Below are 23144 nucleotides of genomic sequence, written 5' to 3'. Positions count from 1 at the left end.
ACACTAAACATCTAGAGCAACTAAACAACAATAATAACAGAAGAAAAAAAAAACAAATTTTATTAAAACAATCATTATAATTCCGATTTTTTTGTATATATACAAATCTTTATTCCACAATTCTTATGATTTTTTTAAAGAATTAAGCTTTTAACTACAAACTGCAACTGCAACTTTATCTTTAACGTTATACATTTAATTTGAATCCTTTAAGGACAAGAAGCAAGAAACAATAAGCAACAATTTTATGCTTCATTTCATTATATTATTGTTTTTTTTAAATAAAGCCATTAATATCACTCCTGTTTGCTGCTGTCATTATCACTTTGTAATTGTTGCTGATTACATTTGCCAGCCCAGAAATTTACACTTCATGCTCTTTATCATTTAAACGAGCTCAACCATATGTTGATGTTGCAACAACAACAATAATAATAATAAATCCATACTACAGCTTGACAAATCGAGAGCTAACTACATATATAGTTAATAAATATTAAAACAAACCATGTCTTCGTTAAGTTTAACACGCAAATTACGTGGTCGTATGCGTTCAAATACCTGCCGTATTATTTTACTCACATCCTTAGTTTGGGTGATTGTGGACTTTGTGCTAATTGCCCATTATTCCGACTGCATTGGCAAAGATGGCTGGCGCTGCAAACGTAGTGGTGAATATGATATAGAGGTAAGTTTTCATTAATTTTTAATTTTTTTTATATTTAATTCAATACATGTTGTGACTTGCCTTAATATCAGTGTATTATTTAATGACATTTCATTTAAACATTAAAAACGATTTTGGCATTAAAAAAAGATCGTAAATTTTGGTAAAAGTTTGTTTAAGTTGTGGTTAAACCATTTAAATATTTATTTAGCTTATGTGAGTAATTGTGTTTCTTTAAAAATCACAAGTTTGAACATGTTTTTCTAAAAATCACTTCGTAAAATTTCACACCCTAAATAAAGACCATTTGGAAAATGAAACAAGTAAGAGAGCTATATTCGTCTGTGCCGAATCTAATATATGCTTCTCCAAAGTATACTTTAAGATTGAAAATATTTTTTTGTTGAAATATTTTAATTTCGCTGAAAAAATATTTTTGTTGTAAAAAAAAAAACTTGGGTTAAAAAAAATATTTACGGATCCGTTAAAATCCGTAATATATTAGGGTGGGTCAAAAAGTCCGTGATTTTTTTAATGAAACACAGGTCATCAAAATATGTATTTTTTGTGAGATGATTTTATCGTTGGAGTCAAATCTCTTTCCGCCGTGATATTTCTTTAGGTTCGGAAACAAGTCACTTAGGTCTAAATCCGGAGAATAGGGCGGAATAATGAGCATTTTGTAGTTGCATTCATGATTTTTTTTTTCCATAGAAAACACACATGTACGTATCCTTTTGTGAGCAAACGCTCACAAAAGTTCGCATACTCAAGAGGTCATTCAAAATCGAATCCACTGAGCCATGTGAGATACCTATGACATCCACAATCTCTAGCACTTTCAATCGGCCAACACCATATCATGATTTGTTCAATTGTTTCGGCTGTAAAGACCTCAACTGGGCATCCAGAACGTTAGGCATATTCCGTGGTTGTACGGCCACAAAGAAATTCAGTAAATCACTTTTTTACCATTGAAATTGATGGTGCAGAGTTCCCATAGTATTTATCGAGCTTAGCCTTTATTTGAGTGATGTTTTTTTTTCGCAGAGGAAATTAATTTTATTCCAATTTCTCCTCAAGTCACGAGGTAGTCTGCTATCAATGGCTGTCAAACACAAACTAAATGACGTAGTTTGTTAAATATTTTGCATTTATTTTGAAACATTTGTACAATATAAAGTTATTCAAAGTATTGGCCATTGTTAGCTATGATCGTTTCCCATCTTTCTGGCTACATATGGATTCCGAGCCAAAAGAACTGCTCAACTTTTGAGGCTAAGAACGAATCAAGCCAATATTGGACACTCTGTTCCAAAGAGAGAGTGTACTGCATCGATCGAAACCAATAGTAGTCGGACGGGGCACAGTCTGGACTATAAAACGGGTGAGGAAAAACTTCTTAACCACTTCTTTCCAAATACTTTTTAACAGGTATTACAGCATGTGGCCGAGCGTTGTCATGATGGAATATTACGGTTTCGTGTCTGGCCACATATTCTGGGCGTTTTTCGGGCAATGATAGCTTTAAACGAATTAGTTGCATTCGGTACAGACTCCATGTCTGGTCAGATTTCAGCAGATAATACAGATAATTACCTTATAGCCATGGATATTTGGCTTTGGTGTCGATTCGGCTGGTTGGCTTCGCTGGTTGGTCGATCCGGGCTTCACATACGACCTCTTACGCTTCAGGTTATTGTAATGGATCCATTTTTTATAGCGTGCAAGCATCATTTCGGACATGCAAAATTTACTTTCAATGTCTCTCGGCTTAAATTCACATGGTACCCAATTTCCCTGCTGCTCGCAAACGTTTTGAAATTGCTAGAGTTGCTCCCAATGATTTTGCAAGCTCTTGTTGAGTTTTACAACAATCTTCATGAAGTAATGCCTCCAATTCTTTCATTGTTCTGAAAAAATGTAAAATTGTGTGTTAAAATATATTTATTTTAGTTTAGTTACCTTTTTCATATTGAATAAAAATTTAATATAAAACCGGTTTAAGCGATATTGTTTTTATACCCTTCACCTTCGTGAGAAGGGTATATATAAGTTTGTCATTCCGTTTGTAATTTCTACATTTTTCATTTCCGATCCTATAAAGTATATACATATATTCTGGATCCTTATAGATAGCGGAGTCGATTAAGCCGTGTCCTTCTGTCTATCTGTTGAAATCAATTTTCTGAAGACCCCTGATATCTTCGGGATCCAAATCTTCAATAATTCATGCTTTCGAGAAGTTTCCTATTTAAAATCAGCAAAATCGGTCGACAAATGGCTAAGATATGAGGAAAAAACTAGGACAACCTCGATTTTTTACCTATTTTTGACCTATGTATATCTGGATTACTAAGACATTAATATAGACAATACGGATATCTAATGATAGATATTTCAAAGACCTTTACAACGACGTATATAAGACCATAGTAAGTTAGACCTGAAATGGGTCAAAATCGAAAAAAATATTTTTTAAGCCGAATTTTTTCCACCAAAAAAAAATTGAAAAAACAAAATTTTTTTTTTAAATTTAAAAACAATAAAAAATTTTAAAATTTAAAATAACAATTCGATAAAAAAATTTTCCAAAAAATTAAAATTTGTTTACCGAAAAATATTTATTTTGAAGTATACTTGTATACTTACTTGTTTTAATACACTTTTCACCGGAAACCAGTTTTTTGAATTTGCTGATTTTTTGGACACTCTATTGTTTTGATTAGTTTATATTATTTAATAAAATCCTTAAATTCCCCTTTTTTAGTTTTAATAAATATTACTCATACGTCCTGGGGGCTAAATGTTAAAATAAACTTTAATAAACACAGAATTTTCAAACGCTTGTTTCAATTGGTATGAAATTTTAAACAATTGTTAAGAAATAGTTAAGTTTTTAAAATAATATTTGTAGAGTCATATTGTTTTAACATCGGCGCAGCTACAATGAATCAAACTTGCCCATTACAGATGTAATTTCAGTCTTGGAAAATGTAAAATATTCGAAACAGGTCGTTTTATGAAACAGAAACCATGTTAGATTAATGTATCTTCATATTTTCTAACATATCTCAAAACATAAGTAGTAGCCGTCGTATATACAATGTTTCTTATAATTAAATATAATACATAGTTTTTCCAAAAACTTTTTTCCTCAATAATTTTTGTTCTATCTCGTTAATTACACTTATTATAAATCAAATCCAGCAATTAAAATAAATTTCAAACAAACTTAAAATTTATTAAAAAAATTCATCAGAAAATAAAATTATGCAACTAATATTTTGCACAACCTTGATTTCTGTCTAAATAACTGTCAAAAGCAACAAAAAAAAAAACACACAAAATTAAAAAATTATTTATGTATGTTTGTAGGTATGTTTTCTATGAATGTTCGTTCGTTCACTCAGCATATTTTTTAATTAACACCATGTTGTTAAGCTTAATTTATGTATCCATGTACTAGAATGGGTGTTTGGTTTGAGTGTGTTTGAGATACTATGCAGTTTTTAGTAGAGTATTGTCTTACCAAACATCTGTACATTCGTTTCATTTACCAACTACAACAACAACAACAATACAAAACATCATTCAAAACTTCCTCAGCATGTTGTAGAGGAATTTGCATAAACATCATTCATACTCGAACACGACTATGACTAAGTATTGTTGCTGTTGTTGTTTCTGATGATGATGTTGTCGTTGTTGTTGTCATTGCATTCTGTTGTGTTTAGACTTTATGAGAGCGAGAGATAGATGCGCGCTAAAGCAAGAATAATTAATATTTTCAAAAATCTCACAAATAAACAAAGTTGAACTTGAAGTATGATAATGTGTTAAAGAACACATGAAGGCAAACATACATACATCACATACATTTACATTACATGCATTTACATTTACATTTCTAAATATGTGTGAATAAACTAAATAGTACATACAGTGGCTGTCAAAATAATGTAAAATTAAAGAAAAAGTATTTGAACAAATTATGTATATTTTTCTTAATTTAAAATCAAAATTAGCCTGTAGACAATTGCTTGGTGTAAATTGATCCGTATCTAACTAAAATGAATAAATAGTATTTTAAAAATATCAATCAATATCTGCTTTATTCTTAAAAAAAAATTTCAAAAATATTATTTTTATTCAAATTTTTATGCAATTGAAAAAATACTAAAATCTGCTCTATTGTCAACGTTTTTGTGCGGACGGTTAACAATTAAATGGCATTAGAGTAAATATATTTATTACAATTTGTGAAGAAATTTGAAAACTGGACGTACATTTTTTTTATTTAACGATAAACTTATAATTTTGTTACAAAAAATCATTATTTTCGACCATTGCTGAAGTAGGATGCACGTTTATATTGATTTAAAAATTTATCATTAGTAATTTTGGAAGCTAGTTCTTATTAATAGAAACATTTAGGAAAATTAAGCTTAATTTCTGTCAAAATGTATGCATTTTTCATACTCTTTTCAAAATTTTAAATTTGATTATTTTTCACGACTAGGCGTATTAAGATTTTCGAAAAAAGTTTTTTGCTTATAATTTTGGAGTTAATGGTGCGTTTATGTTTGGAGTTATTTTTGCATAGTTATTGAACAATAAACTGTAAACAACAAAGTTTTTTTGCTTCGAAAATGTCGAATTTTTTGCCAACAAAGCATCATTTGCAGGAAGTTTTGCTTTACTTCTTTAATGTGAAAAAAGTGCCGCTGAAGCACATCGATTGCTGATCAAAGCTTATGGTGAATGTGTTGCAACGGTTTCTTAGAATGAAGTGGTTGGGAAGTTTTGCCTCACTCGTTTTATAGTCTAGACCTTTCCCCGTTCGACTATTATTAAAAGGTACTTTCTTTAAAAGGTACTTTCTTTAAAAGGTACTTTCTTTAAAAGGTACTTTCTTTAAAAGGTACTTTCTTTAAAAGGTACTTTCTTTAAAAGGTACTTTCTTTAAAAGGTACTTTCTTTAAAAGGTACTTTCTTTAAAAGGTACTTTCTTTAAAAGGTACTTTCTTTAAAAGGTACTTTCTTTAAAAGGTACTTTCTTTAAAAGGTACTTTCTTTAAAAGGTACTTTCTTTAAAAGGTACTTTCTTTAAAAGGTACTTTCTTTAAAAGGTACTTTCTTTAAAAGGTACTTTCTTTAAAAGGTACTTTCTTTAAAAGGTACTTTCTTTAAAAGGTACTTTCTTTAAAAGGTACTTTCTTTAAAAGGTACTTTCTTTAAAAGGTACTTTCTTTAAAAGGTACTTTCTTTAAAAGGTACTTTCTTTAAAAGGTACTTTCTTTAAAAGGTACTTTCTTTAAAAGGTACTTTCTTTAAAAGGTACTTTCTTTAAAAGGTACTTTCTTTAAAAGGTACTTTCTTTAAAAGGTACTTTCTTTAAAAGGTACTTTCTTTAAAAGGTACTTTCTTTAAAAGGTACTTTCTTTAAAAGGTACTTTCTTTAAAAGGTACTTTCTTTAAAAGGTACTTTCTTTAAAAGGTACTTTCTTTAAAAGGTACTTTCTTTAAAAGGTACTTTCTTTAAAAGGTACTTTCTTTAAAAGGTACTTTCTTTAAAAGGTACTTTCTTTAAAAGGTACTTTCTTTAAAAGGTACTTTCTTTAAAAGGTACTTTCTTTAAAAGGTACTTTCTTTAAAAGGTACTTTCTTTAAAAGGTACTTTCTTTAAAAGGTACTTTCTTTAAAAGGTACTTTCTTTAAAAGGTTGTTTCTTTAAAAAGCATTTTCTCTAAAGTATCGACAAAGTAGCGACAAATTTTCTGAAAATAAATTGATCACTCTTGTTAAGAATGATATATTTACTATAGAATAGCTCACACGACTATCACGCAGATCGCACCAATTTGCTATAAATTTCAGTAATATTTCATATTTTAATGTCGCGTTCTTGTACCTAAATCATCGCTTGTTAACGGTACTCCGAGATGCTAATTTTTCATACAAATTTTTTCCGCTGCTCTTTCTTTCGACATCGTGAAACAGGCCTTAAGCATTTCATTTTCAAAATGTGTCACATTCACTATCGATAGCTCATTTCGATGCAATAAATAAATAATCAGTACTAAGCTTCTGAAAGTTTATGCAATTTTGAGTTGAAATTACTTGAATTAATCCTTATTTCAAATGTGACGGGAAAATTTGTTAAAAATGTCACGTGCTAAATCATAGTAAAGATTGTTAAGAACTGAATTCAAATATTTCAACATGACAACTATCAACATATAGCCAGCCACATTATTCTATTTAGTTTAAATTGTTGAAAACGAGTTATATTTTGCATCACGTTCTTGATCCCATTATTATTGCTAATATCGTTATTTTAGTGTGCAAACGTGATAACTCACTTTTCAAAAATGTTACAGGAGTCACAAAAAACGTTTGCTTATTAAGCTAAGTCATTACTAGACTACTTCTATGTAATGCAGGCGGTATGTAGATATAATTGAAAAGTATGTTATTCAGTTTTCGCTGAACTTAATTAGATTTAGTCACATTTCCCCCCAATTCAACTTATTTTGTCAGCCATTGTTCATATATTCAAAACAAACTATATAAATTTACATGCACAGAGGGGGGGGGGGGTCTATGATTATAATTCTTACTACCTAGTAAAGCAGTGTTTAGATGATATATCACTTCATCTTTGAAGTTACAACCATGTGCAAACAATATTTATGTTTTTTCTTTTTAAATTTAATTTTCCAAAGAAACCCATTTGTTTGAGTGCATATTATTTTGTTTTTGTTGAAAAAAAAAAAAATAGAAGTGCAAATATACGACTCTATATAACAGGCAGATATGAATTTTGGCCAAAAGCCAACCAGCATATATTGAGGAACGACCAAAAAATAGTGGAAAAAATTATACTTATGTACACATTGAGTTTCCCATAAAAACCAATGTTTAACAATAAGAAGATATTGTGGTTTTAAATACTATGTGGCACATGGAAAATTCAACAAAATATTCATGGAAATGTATGTATGTATTTTCAACATCAACTATAGTTAAGCAAACTATAGTTGAAATTTTTGATGGAGTGTGTATTGTTTAAGATAAAACCAGACAAAAAAAAAACTAACTAAATTTGAATCTAATTAAATCATCATAGAGGAATGCATATAAATTTTGGCAAAAACAAAAAAAGAAATATGAAAAATAAATTATGATTACTGTGATTCTGTGTTTATAAAAATATAGAAGGTATGTAGTTAAGTTTATAAGTTTATATTAACAAGTCGTTAGCTTAGTGAGCAAACAAGCCAAGTCCACTTTTTAAGAAAATTGAGATTTCAATACAAAATATTAGAATAAGTAAAACTAACTATTTGCTTATCAGCCAGTTAGAAATGGCAGATTTATTTCCAATATTTCATAAGTTTGTGCTAAATAAATGTCAAAGGCTCAATTCTTGACATTTCGTTATTTGACAGACAATCTTCATAATCATAAATAATCATAAATATGCCCACCCTGTGTTAATGATAATTTAATGTAAAAACTAATCACAATTTTCTTCTATTTTTTTTCCAGCTCCCAGACGCTCAAAAACAAATCGATCAAAATATGGTCGATGACAATGAAATCAATACAGAGAAAAACCTCGATAACGATGGAGGAGGAGGTGGTGGTGTCGGCAACATCTATGTGGGTGAAATAGGACACGGATTTGTGTCGGGTGGCATATCAGCAACATATCGTAGTACAATATTGCGTAAATGGTATTCGGCGCCAACGATTAAAGAACACAAAGGCAAGCCGGGTGAAATGGGAAAACCCGTTAAAATACCACCAGAGATGAAAGAATTGACCAAGGAGAAATTCAAAGAGAATCAATTTAATTTGGTAGCTAGTGATATGATCTCACTCAATCGTTCACTCACCGATGTGAGACATGAAAAGTAAGTTTCTTAAATTCTTTCGTATTTTATTTATTTAATTTTTTTTATTTTCTGTAGCTGTAAAAAGAAACATTATCCCTCAAAACTGCCAACCACCTCAATAGTTATAGTATTTCATAATGAAGCCTGGACAACGCTATTGCGTACCGTATGGAGTGTTATAAATCGTTCGCCACGCTCCTTGTTAAAAGAAGTTATCCTAGTCGATGATGCTAGTGAAAGAGGTATGTAGAATAAAATAACGTCAGCTAAAATGCAAAACGATGTAACTAGTTTTTCAATAAATTTATAGAAGCAAATTACACATTTCCTTATATTCTATAAATTTATTTGAAATTTCATTTAAAACTTTTTGCATTTCCATTGACCATACTCATTTATTTTATGTAGTTTTGTATCGTTTATTTACTTATTTCCCATTTTACTCTTCATTTTGTCTTTTACAGATTATCTTGGTAAAAAATTAGAAGACTATGTTGCCACACTACCCGTACATACGTTCGTTTTACGTACTCAAAAACGTTCTGGTTTAATACGTGCTCGTTTATTAGGTGCTGAACATGTGACGGTAAGTCTTTTCTCTTTCCATTTTCCTTTTAGTTTTATTAGCTACTATTTATTTGATTTTAAATATGATACTTGCTGCTACAATAGATGGTAATTTTAAGATAACTATTTATTAATTTTATAGAGAGAAATATTGTATTGATTATACTTACTTTACTACCCCCACAATTACTTAGAAATGCTTCTTTAGTTTATTGTAATGTTGAGTTCTTTAAAATTTTAAATATTACACAGATGTTAATTTAAAGAAAACTGTCTTATAAAGACTGTTTTCATATAGAAAACTGTCTTGTGTAGACTGTTTTCATATAGAAAACTGTCTTGTGTAGACTGTTTTCATATAGAAAACTGTCTTGTGTAGACTGTTTTCATAAAGAAAACTGTCTTGTGTAGACTGTTTTCTATATGAAAACTGTCTTGTGAAGACTGTTTTCTATATGAAAACTGTCTTGTGAAGACTGTTTTCTATATGAAAACTGTCTTGTGAAGACTGTTTTCTATATGAAAACTGTCTTGTGAAGACTGTTTTCTATATGAAAACTGTCTTGTGAAGACTGTTTTCTATATGAAAACTGTCTTGTGAAGACTGTTTTCTATATGAAAACTGTCTTGTGAAGACTGTTTTCTATATGAAAACTGTCTTGTGAAGACTGTTTTCTATATGAAAACTGTCTTGTGAAGACTGTTTTCTATATGAAAACTGTCTTGTGAAGACTGTTTTCTATATGAAAACTGTCTTGTGAAGACTGTTTTCTATATGAAAACTGTCTTGTGAAGACTGTTTTCTATATGAAAACTGTCTTGTGAAGACTGTTTTCTATATGAAAACTGTCTTGTGAAGACTGTTTTCTATATGAAAACTGTCTTGTGAAGACTGTTTTCTATATGAAAACTGTCTTGTGAAGACTGTTTTCTATATGAAAACTGTCTTGTGAAGACTGTTTTCTATATGAAAACTGTCTTGTGAAGACTGTTTTCTATATGAAAACTGTCTTGTGAAGACTGTTTTCTATATGAAAACTGTCTTGTGAAGACTGTTTTCTATATGAAAACTGTCTTGTGAAGACTGTTTTCTATATGAAAACTGTCTTGTGAAGACATTTTTCTATATGAAAACTGTCTTGTGAAGACATTTTTCTATATTAAAACTGTCTTTTGGAGACTGTTTTGTATATGAAAACTGTCTTGTGGAGACTGTTTTCAATATGAAAGCTGTCTTGTGAAGACTGTTTTCTTTATAAAGACTTTTTCATAACACTTTTTTTACAAAAAGAATATATTTTTCTCCAATAATTTGATTTACCTTGTTTTTCATTCCAGGGCGAAGTCATAACATTCCTTGATGCCCATTGCGAGTGTACAGAAGGTTGGCTGGAACCCTTATTAGCTCGTATTGTGCAAAATCGTCGCACCGTTGTGTGTCCCATTATCGATGTTATATCCGATGAAACATTTGAATATATAACAGCTTCTGATTCCACATGGGGTGGTTTCAATTGGAAATTAAACTTTAGATGGTAAGCATTTTGCTAAAACAAAATATGATTTCAAGTGTTTATTAATTCTCAACAATTTACAGGTATCGTGTTCCTCAACGTGAAATGGAGCGACGCAATAATGATCGTACGTCTCCTTTGCGTACACCCACCATGGCTGGTGGTCTGTTTTCCATAGATAAAGACTATTTTTATGAAATCGGTTCCTACGATGAAGGCATGGACATCTGGGGCGGTGAAAATTTAGAAATGTCCTTTAGGGTAAGTTCAAGTTTAAACTAATTTTCTGTTTTTTTTTATATGTTGAAGTATAAAAATGTAGTTTTAATTATTATAATTATTATTTGTTTTAAAAATAATTTTATAATTTGTTTTTAGCCAATTTTTGTATTATTTTTAATTTTTTAAGTTTTAATTTTGTCTTATTTGTATATAATTTATTTACAATTTATAAAATTCTTTATTTATTTTATTTTTACAAACAAACAAAAAAAATATTCAAAATTTTGAAAAAAAAAAACCAAAAATCTGAAATATAAAAACATATTTAGATTTGGCAATGTGGCGGCATTTTAGAAATTATACCATGTTCCCATGTGGGTCATGTTTTCCGCGATAAATCTCCCTATACGTTCCCCGGTGGTGTTGCCAAAATTGTGCTGCATAATGCAGCACGTGTGGCCGAAGTCTGGCTGGATGAATGGCGCGATTTTTACTATGCCATGAGCACAGGTTCGATATTTGTGAAATTTATTCTACTTCTACTTACATTTTCAAATATTACTCGTACAATAAATAATAACACAACAACTTAATAAGCGTATAATAACTTTTGATTTTGAGCTTTTACTTACATATTTTATTATTATTTTTAATTTTTTTTTTTTTAAATTTTGTGTTTTGCTATTTCCATATAAAAATAATAAATTTTAATTCTTTTTTAATTTTTAAATATTGAAATATAGGAGGGTGGATAGATTTTAAAGTAATATTCAAAATATTCTATTGGATTTACCCAATTTTAAATGATTATAATCATAAATAAATTAACAAGTTGGAAAATTAATAAAATTCAAAGTTTTTTTTACAAATTTTAAAAATTTTTAAATGAAATTGATCTCCTTATTTGAAATTTAATATTTTTAAATAGATATCAAACATTTTCCGTTCCGAATTGTGAAAATTTAAACAAAAGTAAACATTTTTTTTAATAATATTAATGACTTAAAATTGAGGAATTTACAATAGATGGCGTAACTTTTAAACTAGAAAAAATTCAAACAAAAAAATTACACATTTTTCTTTACTAACACATTATCATCACTTAGGTTTTTATCAACTGAGTTAGGTCCATAGAGAAATTCACATAGAGAGGAAAGTAGAAAAAAACTCAAACAAAAAAATTACTTAAAATAATCACACGAGTTTTGTTTTTGTTTTCACATAGTTTTTTTTATTTTTTATTAATACACACCACTTAGGTTTTTGAAAACTGAGTTAGGTATTTGACAATAGAGTTTTCGATCTATGTGTATTCATCTGTGGTTAGGTCTTCGACAGCTGAATTTCAAATATTTAGCCCCCACCCTCTAAACTTTTCAAATCAATAACCAAAGAACTTCTTTCTAACTTATTAGCTTGTCATACTTTTTATTTTTGTAATCAACAAAATTTTGATTTAAATTTTGTCAGCATTTTATTCCGTTTTAATTTCATTTTTATTTTAAATGCAAAATTTTGATTTAGTTTTCATTTTTTTTGTGTGTAACTAAACAAACAAACAATCAAATCAAATGTTAAATGCACCTAAATTGTTGTAACAAAATTAGTTTTCTTTCTTATTTGTTTATAATTCAAAATAAATGTGGTTGAATTTTGTGCTCATATATTTAATTTTTTTTTATATAAATGTCAGTATGTTTTTCTATAAAATGCAAAAATAAAAAAATTAAACATGAAACACCTTTTTTTGCAACGTACTTAAAACTTACTAAAAAAAAAATACTACTTCTATGTTGTGTGTTTAAACAAAAACCAAAACAATGCAAACAAAAGAATATTCAAAGTACATAATTAATAAATAATAATTGTTTTATGCTTAAAACAACAACAACAACTACAACAAAAATCCACTAACAACACATTGCTAATAATTAATAAATATAATAATTATACATAATTGGTATTGTATTGAAATTCTTTTTTTTTACTTACTTACATATTTATTTAACTATAATTTGTTTTAATTATTTATTAATTCAATTTGTCAAATTGTTGTTTTTATAGTTTTTATTTAGTTGTATTTTTTTTGTTTCAATTAACTTTAGTTTGTTTTTTTATATATTATTTGCCATTTGTTTAACAAATTACAAAGAATAATACCAGTTTAATTTAATTGTAACTAATTTAGTTTAATATTTCTTTTTTTTATTATTATTTAAATTTAAATATTTAATTTAGAAGGTTTATTTTTTAAGTATTAAGATTATATTATAAACAAATTTAATGCTTGATCTCATTGGTAGTTAGTATGGTAATTTTTTGGAAATAATTTTAATAGAATTTGTATAAAAATTATGAAAATATATTATTGTTACATTCATGTAACAATTTAGATAACGTTGGGTTTTTGTATTTAAAAGATATTTAAGATTAGAAATAAGTAAATCTACAAACTAATTTGCGAAGGTTAACACTTAAGTTTTAAGAAAAAAATTTCCAAATAATGCATCCCAATGATGTTAAATTTAATTTTTTCGATGATTTTGAAATTAATCATCATAACCTGAGTTTAAAATGCATCAACAGCTTATTTAGACGTCCATTTCTATGTTGAAATAAACTTTTCGAAGCCCCCAAATAACTTACATACATGATTGGTACATCAATATATCTGCTTTAGTTCAGGCTAGCTTGCTATTTAAATTCTAAAAATGGCTACTTATAAGCAAAAAACCACGAACATTAATATATCTAAAAATAAAACCTTTATAACGTTGTCAGTACTTTACGCAGACAGTAATCGTTGAACGATATCAAGATCCTTAAGTGACATTTTAAAACATACTACGAGCCAAATGCGAGGGGTACTAATTAAACCCTACACCTCCATAGTGGGGAAGGTATAATGCGTTTGTGCAGATGTTTGTAACGCCCAAAATTAGTAGTCTAACACCCACCTTAAAGTATACCGATCGACTTAGAATCACTTTCTAAACGATGTCCGTCCGGCCTTCCGTCTGGCTGGCTGTCTGTCCATGTAAACCTTGTGCGCAGAGTACAGGTCGCAATTTTGAAGATATTTCGATGAAATTTGGTACAAGGATCAAGCCTATTGAAACTGGCAAAAGGAGAAATAGAGCGATCTAGAAACACATCCTTCAAAAAGTACATTATGGAGCTACCTGAGCTTGAAGTTAAATAGTTTTGTTGGAACAACATGATCTCAAATCCATATTTTCCAAGCGACTTCGATAAAAGAGCGATCTAGAAACACATCCTTCAAAAAGTACATTATGAAGCTAGCTGAGCTTGAAGTTAAATAGTTTTGTTGGAACAACATGATCTCAAATCCATATTGGTCAAATTCGTTGATCATGGTGTGTTGCTCACCAGTCATAGTAACCATATTTTCCAAGCGACTTCGGTAAAAGTTTTACTAGTCAAGGAACAGCTTCAATCAAAGGAACATCTTCAATCGAGGGATTTTACGAGTCAAGAAACACCTTCAATCGTGAGTCTTTTACTAGTCAGGAAACTGCTTAAATCGTCGATATTTTACTAGTCAAGAAACAGCTTCAATCATGGATCTTTTAGTATTCAAGGAACAGCTTCAATCATGGATGTTTTACTAGTCAAGGAATAGCTGCAATCGTAGATCTTTTAGTAGTCAAAGAACTTCTTTAATCGTGGGTCTTTCAGTAGTCAAGGAACAGCTTCAATCATGTGTATTTTACTAATCAGAGAACGGCTTCAATCGTGGGTATTTTACTAATCAAGGAACAGCTTCAATCATGGGTCTTTTAATTAGTCTAAAAACAGCTTTAATCGAGGATGTTTTACTAGTCATGGAACAATTTCAATCGTGAGTCTTTTACTAGTCAATGAACAGCTTCAATTCTGGGTCTTTTACTAGTCAAGGAACAGATTCAATCGTGGGTCTTTTACTAATCAAGGAACATCCTCAATCGTGGGTCTTTAACTAGTCAATGATTATCCTCAATCGTGGGTCTTTTAGTAGTCAAGGAACATCATCAATCGTGGGAGTTTTAATGGTCAAGGAACATCATCAATCGTGGGTCTTTTAATAGTCAAGGAACTGCCTGAATCGAGGATTTTTTACTAGTCAAGGAACAGCTCCAATCGTGGATCTTTTAGTAGTCAAGGAACAGCTTCAATCGTGGGTATTTTAATAGTCAAGGAACTGCCTGAATCGAGGATTTTTTACTAGTCAAGGAACAGCTCCAATCGTGGATCTTTTAGTAGTCAAGGAACAGCTTCAATCGTGGGTATTTTACTAGTCAAGCGACAGTTTCAATCCTGAGTATATTACTAGTTAAGGAATAGATCCAATCGTTAGTATTTTACTAGTCGAGGAACAGCTTCAATCGTGGGTCTTTTACTAGTTAAGGAATAGATCCAATCGTTAGTATTTTACTAGTCGAGGAACAGCTTCAATCGTGGGTCTTTTACTAGTCAAAGACTAGCTTTAATCATGGGTCTTTTACTAGTCAAGGGACAGCTCTAATCGTTGATATTTCACTAGTCAAAGAACAGCATCAATCGGGGGATTTTACGAGTCAAGGAACAGCTTCAATCGTGGATCTTTCATTAGTCAAGAAACAGCTTCAATCATGTGTCTTTTACTAGTCAGGGAACGACTTCAATCGTGGGTATTTTACTAGTCAAAGAACATCTTCAATCGTGGATCTTTCACTAGTCAAGAAACAGCTTCAATCGTGTGTCTTTTACTAATCAGGGAACGGCTTCAATCGTGGATCTTTCACTAGTCAAGGAACGGCTTCAATTGTGGGTCTTTTACTAGTCAAGAAACAGCATCAATTGAGGATCTTTCATTAGTCAAGGAACGGCTTCAATTGTAGGTCTTTTACTAGTCAAGGAATAGCTTCAATCGTGGATCCTTTACTAGTCAAGGAACGGCTTCAATTGTAGGTCTTTTACTAGTCAAGGAATAGCTTCAATCGTGGATCCTTTACTAGTCAAGGAACGGCTTCAATTGTAGGTCTTTTACTAGTCAAGGAATAGCTTCAATCGTGGATCCTTTACTAGTCAAGGAACAGCCATAGAAGGAATAAATATCTTCTTATTTATTACAGATTTCTAAATTTAGGGGAGTTTTATTAAAAAACTGAAGATACAAGTTTTCCAAAAAAGTTTTTCAGGCCTTTTAAACTACCAATGAGATCTACTAATATGACAAAAACTCAATGCTAAGCTTGTTTTTAATCCAATATAGCCAGCAGCTTTCTTTAACAAACTTTGTTAAATCTCTAACTACTATCTATTGCTATTTTTAATAATATTTATTTTTTTTTTCGATTTTTTTCTTTTATTTTCTTCTTTATCCACTCATTTTTGTAATCATCTCTGCATAAACTCTCCTAATAACATAATAACAACAACGTAACTAACTTTAAAACAAACCAAAAAAATATTACATAAAAAATATAAATCATATTTGGGGTTTTATAAATGCTAAAAAAAAACAACTCATAATTTTAACGTAACATAACATAACGTAATGAAATGTAATGTAACATTAGGTATGGATGTGTGGCGGTGTTTTAGAAATTGCTCCATGTTCACGTGTTGGCCATGTTTTTCGCAAATCAACGCCATATACATTTCCTGGCGGTACAACGGAAATTGTTAATCATAATAATGCTCGTCTGGTTGAGGTTTGGCTGGACGATTGGAAAGAATTTTACTACAGTTTTTATCCAGGTTATAATTGCTTACTAATGAAAACTAAAAACAAAAAAAAACTAAATTATTTACATACTTCATACATAAAATACTACATATACAATATATGGGCCACATTTTCATTTATACATACATCCATACATACATAACTACTCGTATTTACATACATATGTATGTATCTACAAATATATGTATATAAAATTTAAAAAAATATCCTTTGGCTTTTAATGCGTTTAATCATGTTTTTTCTTTACTTTCGAATCCAAGTGTGTTTTTCATTTTTCTTCTGTCTTTCTTTATGTTAAATTTTCATCTTTCAAATCTTATGTTTTCTATTTAGTTGTTAAATTCGCTTAATTTTAAATTGTAATTTATTATTTATAACCTAAATACTTGGTGTTGGTTTTATGTTGTGCTCTGTATTGGTTTTTTAAGCTTTTATTTAATGTTTTTAAGTTATAAATAAATAATTTTGTTGCATGCTGTCTAAATGTTGAAATATGTATCTTTATGTGTTTGTTTTGTTGTATTTCGTATTTTATTTATTTCATGTATTTGTTTTGCACACACACACATCTGTTATCCTTGTGTGCTGATGTCCTTGTTATAGCAACCAACTCCACTCCAATTACACAACCCATGAGCACAAAAGCAAACGCTTATTTTGTTTAATTTTCTTTTCAATTGTAGCAAAATTATAAATTACACATATTATTCGTATTGTGACAAAAAAAAATTAATCTTTATTAGGGGTTAATTGAAAAATATGCTATTATATTTATAGACAAGTTATATGCTTTAATTTAAAGTGATTTTTTCAAATTTTTTAATTAGTATCCAGCAATTAATTATATCAAGTTCCTCAGGCAAGATCAGATCCTTAGGGTCCAATGTTTATGTAATTTGAAAGCAGTTAAAACATTCAGCTTACTTTACTTTAGATATATTACTAGTCAAGCAAGAGCTTCTAGTCAAGACACAGCTTTAATCGTAGGAATTTAACTGGTCAACGAACGGTTTTAATCGTTTGGGTATAACTAGTCAAGAAACACTAGTAAAATAACATCTTCAATCTTGAGTCAAGGAATATCTTCAATCGTGAATCTTTTACTAGTCAAGGAAAATCATCAATAGTGGGTATTTTAGTAGTCAAGGAACATCCTCAATCATGGATTTTTTACTAGTCAAGAATTATCATCAATCGTGGGTCTTTTACAACTCAAGGAACATTATCAATCTTTGGTCTATTACTAGTCAAGGAATATTATCAATCGTGGTTTGTTTACTAGTCAAGGAACATCATCAAAGAACAAGGAAAATCATTAATCGTGGGTCTTTAACTAGTGAAGGTACATCATCAATCGTGGGTCTTTTAATAGTCAAGGATTATCATTAATCGTGGGTCTATTAATATTCAAAGAACATCCTCAATCGTGGGTCTATTAATATTCAAATATCATCCTCAATCGTGGGTCTTTTACTAGTCAAGGAACATCATCAATCGTGGGTCTTGGAATAGTCAAGGATCATCATCAATCGTGGGTTTTTAGTAGTCAATGAACATCATCAATCGGGGGTCTTTTAATAGTCAAGAATTATCATCAATCGGGGGTCTTTTACTAGTCAAGGAACATCATCAATCGTGGGTCTTGGAATAGTCAAGGATCATCATCAATCGTGGGTTTTTAGTAGTCAATGAACATCATCAATCGGGGGTCTTTTAATAGTCAAGAATTATCATCAATCGGGGGTCTTTTACTAGTCAAGGAACATCATCAATCGTGGGTCTTGGTATAGTCAAGGATCATCATCAATCGTGGGTTTTTAGTAGTCAATGAACATCATCAATCGGGGGTCTTTTAATAGTCAAGAATTATCATCAATCGGGGGTCTTTTAATAGTCAAGGAACATCATCAATCGTGGGTCTTGGAATAGTCAAGGAACATCATCAATCGTGGGTCGTTTAGTAGTCAATGAACATAATTTTACTAGTCAAGGAACATCCCCAATCGTGGGTCTTTGAATAGTCAAGGAACATCCTCATCAATCGTGGGTCTTTTACTAGTCAAGTAACATCATCAATCGTGGGTCTTGGAATAGTCAAGTAACATCCTCAATCGTGGGTCTTGGAATAGTCAAGGAACATCCTCAATCGTGGGTCTTTTACTAGTCAAGGAACATCATCAATCGTGGGTCTTTTAATAGTCAAAGAACATCCTCAATCGTGGGTCTTGGAATAGTCAAGGAACATCATCAATCGTGGGTCTTTTACTACTCAAGGAAAATCCTCAATCATGGGTCTTTTACTAGTCAAGGATCATCATCAATCGTGGGTCTTTTAATAGTCAAAGAACATCCTCAATCGTTGGTCTTGGAATAGTCAAGGAACATCATCAATCGTGGGTCTTTTACTACTCAAGAAACATCCTCAATCGTGGGTCTTTTACTAGTCAAGGAACTTCATCAATCGTGGGTCTTTTAATAGTCAAAGAACATCATCAATCGTGGGTCTTGGAATAGTCAAGGAACATCCTCAATCGTGGGTCTTTTACTAGTCAAGGAACATCCTCAATCGTGGGTCTTTTACTAGTCAAGGAACATCCTCAATCGTGGGTCTTTTACTAGTCAAGGAACATCCTCAATCGTGGGTCTTTTACTAGTCAAGGAACATCCTCAATCGTGGGTCTTGGAATAGTCAAGGAATATCCTCATCAATCGGGGGTTTTTTACTAGTCAAGGAACATCCTCAATCGTGGGTCTTTTACTAGTCAAGGAACATCCTCAATCGTGGGTCTTTTACTAGTCAAGGAACATCCTCAATCGTGGGTCTTTTACTAGTCAAGGAACATCCTCAATCGTGGGTCTTTTACTAGTCAAGGAACATCCTCAATCGTGGGTCTTTTACTAGTCAAGGAACATCCTCAATCGTGGGTCTTGGAATAGTCAAGGAATATCCTCATCAATCGGGGGTCTTTTACTAGTCAATGAACATCATCAATCTTGGTTATTTTACTGGGAACAAGGAAAATCACCAATCGTAAGAATATATGACTAGTCAAGGACCATCATCAATTGTGGATATTTGACTAGTGAAGGATTATCGTCAATCGTGTGTAGTTTACTAGTCAAGGAATAGCTTTAATCGTGACACTTGTACTAATCAACAAACTGTTTCAATTGTAGGTCATTCTTTAAACAAGAAACAACTTCAATCATTTTTATTTTACTAGCCAAAGAGCAGCCTCAATCGTGGGTCTTTTAATAAACAGAGAACAGCTTCAATTGTGCTTCTTTTAGTAGTATAGGAACAGCTTCAAATGTTAAGGAAGGTCTTCAAGTGTGGGTCTTTTACATCATAACTAACAACTTCAATCCTGTTTCTTTTAATAACCAAGGAACATTTTCAATCGTGGTTATTTATGGATTCTCAAACTTTTTGACGGATATTCTCTGCAAGATCTTCTTGCGTTTACAGCTTTTCCATGACTATTAATCATGGAAAAGCTGTAAACGCAAGAAGATCGTGCAGAGAATATCCGTCAAAAAGTTTGAGAATCCATCAATAGAACCAAAGATGTTTAAATAGGCAAGAGTCATTATCTATATACATATATAAAAATGAAATGGTCCATGTATGTAATGGCATCACGTGAGAACGGCTGGGGCGATTTGGCAGATTTTTTTTATTCGATTCGAAATTTTCAGGAGATGGTTTGTAAAGAAAAAAAATTCAAAAATTCCGGGTAAACTCGGAAATTCTTTTTTTTTTGTATTAAAAAAGCTCCCTAAATTATGCAATTCAAATTTAGATATTTTATTTGCAAATAAATAAGAACAGGCAGGTATATATGGGTTCGTGAAACTTGAAGAACTAACATTAGTAAATGCTACAGGGCAAAGCCAGGGAGGTCAACTAGTTTAATAATAAAAATTGATTTTGAATATATTGGAGAAATAGTCCTCATAGAATAACTATTTTAGTGAGGTCAGAAATCAAATAAACATTACTTTAATTGAAAGCATATTTATAATAAAGTTGTTTTTAGTAGATAGAACAATTTTAGCAATTAATTTCCTAATAAGATTAATTTTTTTAGTTTACATATTTATTTGTTCAAATGTTTTTTTTTATGAATGTAACGCGTAAATTTACAATACATCTGAATAAAAATGTAATTAAATGCACACAAAATTTTAAGTTCTTTACAGCACTAACAGTCACATACAAAATATTTATAAAGAAAATGTTAAATTTCATTTATATTTTAATAAAATAATTTTAAACATTTTCCCCTCTCCCTTCAAAACAAAAACCAATATAGGTGCTCGCAAAGCTTCTGCAGGTGATGTAAGTGAACGTAAATCCTTGCGTGATCGTCTTAAATGTAAATCTTTCCGCTGGTATTTGGAAAATATTTATCCGGAAAGTTTAATGCCATTAGACTACTACTATTTGGGTGAAGTAAGTTTGAAGTTTTTTCAAGAAGTAAATTAAACAAATATTTTTAAATCTTTTTAACATTAATTTTAGATACGCAATGCTGAGACAGAAACCTGTTTGGATACCATGGGCCGTAAATATGGCGAAAAGATTGGTGTGAGTTATTGTCATGGCTTGGGCGGCAATCAAGTGTTTGCCTATACAAAACGACAGCAAATCATGTCCGATGATTTGTGTTTGGATGCATCTGCAGCTCTGGGGCCGGTGAATATGGTGCGTTGTCATAATATGGGCGGTAATCAGGAATGGGTGTATGATGCAGAGGTAAGTTTGAAAATTGTCTTAAATATAAAACAATCAATAATTAATGTATTGCTTTTTAGGACAAATCCATACGACACACAAACACTGGCAATTGTTTGCAACGACCCTCCCGCGAAGATCCCACAACACCGCTGTTACGTCCCTGTGACTACAGTCAGGGTCAACAATGGCTAATGGAATCGAAATTCAAATGGCAAGCTCATTAGTTGTAATTGTTGTTGGAGTTTTCTAAAACTTTAGTTAGTTTATTATTTTTTAGAAATTGTTTACATTTTTTAAATAACATCATTTTGCCGTTTTGTATAAAATTTTGTTTTGGTTTTATTTTGAAAAATTTTTAATTTTTTTTCTTTGCCTCCTTTTTAGTTCTAGAATTTAACTTTTTCATTTTGTTTAGTTGCTATTTATTAAATTTAAAATTTTCAGTTTAACTAGAGAGAAAAAAATCAATAATGTTAACAAAAAAAAAGGAATTTGAAAATTCAGTTATTAAACTTTCTTTTATTTTGATTTAATTATGACTTTTTCCCGATAACTGTTTTTTCAAATACCTGGTAATGTATTTAAAATTCTTTAAATGAACTTTAAGTATTTAGTTATTTAAATATATAATAATTATTTTAATTTTGTTTTAGAGTTCTTTTTTTGTAATATGGTATTTTTTATAAGTTTTTTTATTTAATTTTTTCGATTTTATTTTCTTTTAAATACCAAAACTATCACATTTTTTGTTTTATCTTAATCTTAATTTTTTTATATAAATTTTTACAAAAAAAAGTCACTGACATTCTGTTTAAGCATTCTCTTTTTATATAAATTTATTTAATATAAACAAAAAACAAAAGAAAAGTAAGAAAAACGTCTTCCCTAAATGATTTATTTTTAATTTTTAAATACATACATACATTTAAAGAAAAACTCTTGTTTATTTTAAAGAGTATTTTTTTATTAATTTGTTTAGAAACGACTAACATGTGTATAAAATAATTAAAACTAGTTTTAAATATTTTAAATTCATTAATTAATACTAGCATAACCCGGTGCACTTCGCTACCCCTACCCTAGTAAAATTAAAAAACTATGAATGGAAATACGAAAATAACACATACAAAATTTGAGAATCTCTCAATTACAGTTCACTTGATAGTCGAAAATAACTAACTAATTTTGTATGGGAGATACCACTCCACTGCTCTGATCCCACCCATTTTTAAACCTTTTATGTAAATATCAAGCATTACATTAACTTTCCTTTATAAGGGAGGGGTCATTCCTACTAAGCCGATCATGCTTAGCTAAACTTCGAACAGGGATCAGGAATAAATTCGTTTTTAGCTAACCTTCTTAGAATGGTAATAAATTTATTGATACAGAGTTTAAATTCTTTTAGAATTATAGTTCTCCAGATATTCAAAATTAATTATTTACTTTGCGCCATAACCATAACCATTTTCAGCCAATCTGTGTAAAATGGTAAGAGAGCTATGCGGACAAAGTTTGAAGAACCTTGCAATTATTACTTTTTATGGGACGTGACTCACATCCTTTTCCGACCTCTCCCATTTTGGGAGCTATGCCCTCTAATCTAATTTCGTCTATATTCAGCTAAACTCCGCACAGTAATAAGAAATTAATTCGCTAAAAGTTTAAACACTTTTACAATTATAGTTCCACAGATATTCGAAATTAATTATATACTTTGTATAGGGTGTGCCACGAATACTATTCCAATCCCGAACAATTTCAGAGAATTTATAAAAGAGCCATTTAGACTAACTTT

General features: G+C 30.3%; 1 protein-coding gene across 2 annotated transcripts; it reads left to right on the top strand.

Moving 5' to 3' along the window:
- The first annotated feature begins 335 nt into the window (after positions 1 to 335).
- Pgant5 (polypeptide N-acetylgalactosaminyltransferase 5) lies at positions 336 to 22282 on the top strand. Of its 2 annotated transcripts, none has more exons than XM_065499657.1 (10): positions 336 to 688; positions 8222 to 8589; positions 8647 to 8813; positions 9036 to 9157; positions 10477 to 10673; positions 10736 to 10913; positions 16436 to 16616; positions 20922 to 21061; positions 21131 to 21364; positions 21424 to 22282. In XM_065499657.1, exons 1-10 carry the CDS (start codon positions 509 to 511, stop codon positions 21568 to 21570), a joined length of 1914 nt encoding a protein of 637 aa, XP_065355729.1. In that variant the 5' UTR covers positions 336 to 508; the 3' UTR covers positions 21571 to 22282. The 2 variants fall into 2 exon arrangements, with proteins under 2 accessions (XP_065355729.1, XP_065355728.1); XM_065499656.1 differs by lacking the exon at positions 16436 to 16616 and adding an exon at positions 11204 to 11384 and having other exon boundaries at positions 340 to 688.
- Positions 22283 to 23144: the final 862 nt, after the last annotated feature.

Source organism: Calliphora vicina, chromosome 2 (genome assembly GCF_958450345.1).
Source record: "Calliphora vicina chromosome 2, idCalVici1.1, whole genome shotgun sequence".
NCBI classification, from domain to species: domain Eukaryota; kingdom Metazoa; phylum Arthropoda; class Insecta; order Diptera; family Calliphoridae; genus Calliphora; species Calliphora vicina.
Note: the sequence above shows the minus strand (reverse complement) of the source record. Positions and strands in the feature narration are given on the sequence as shown.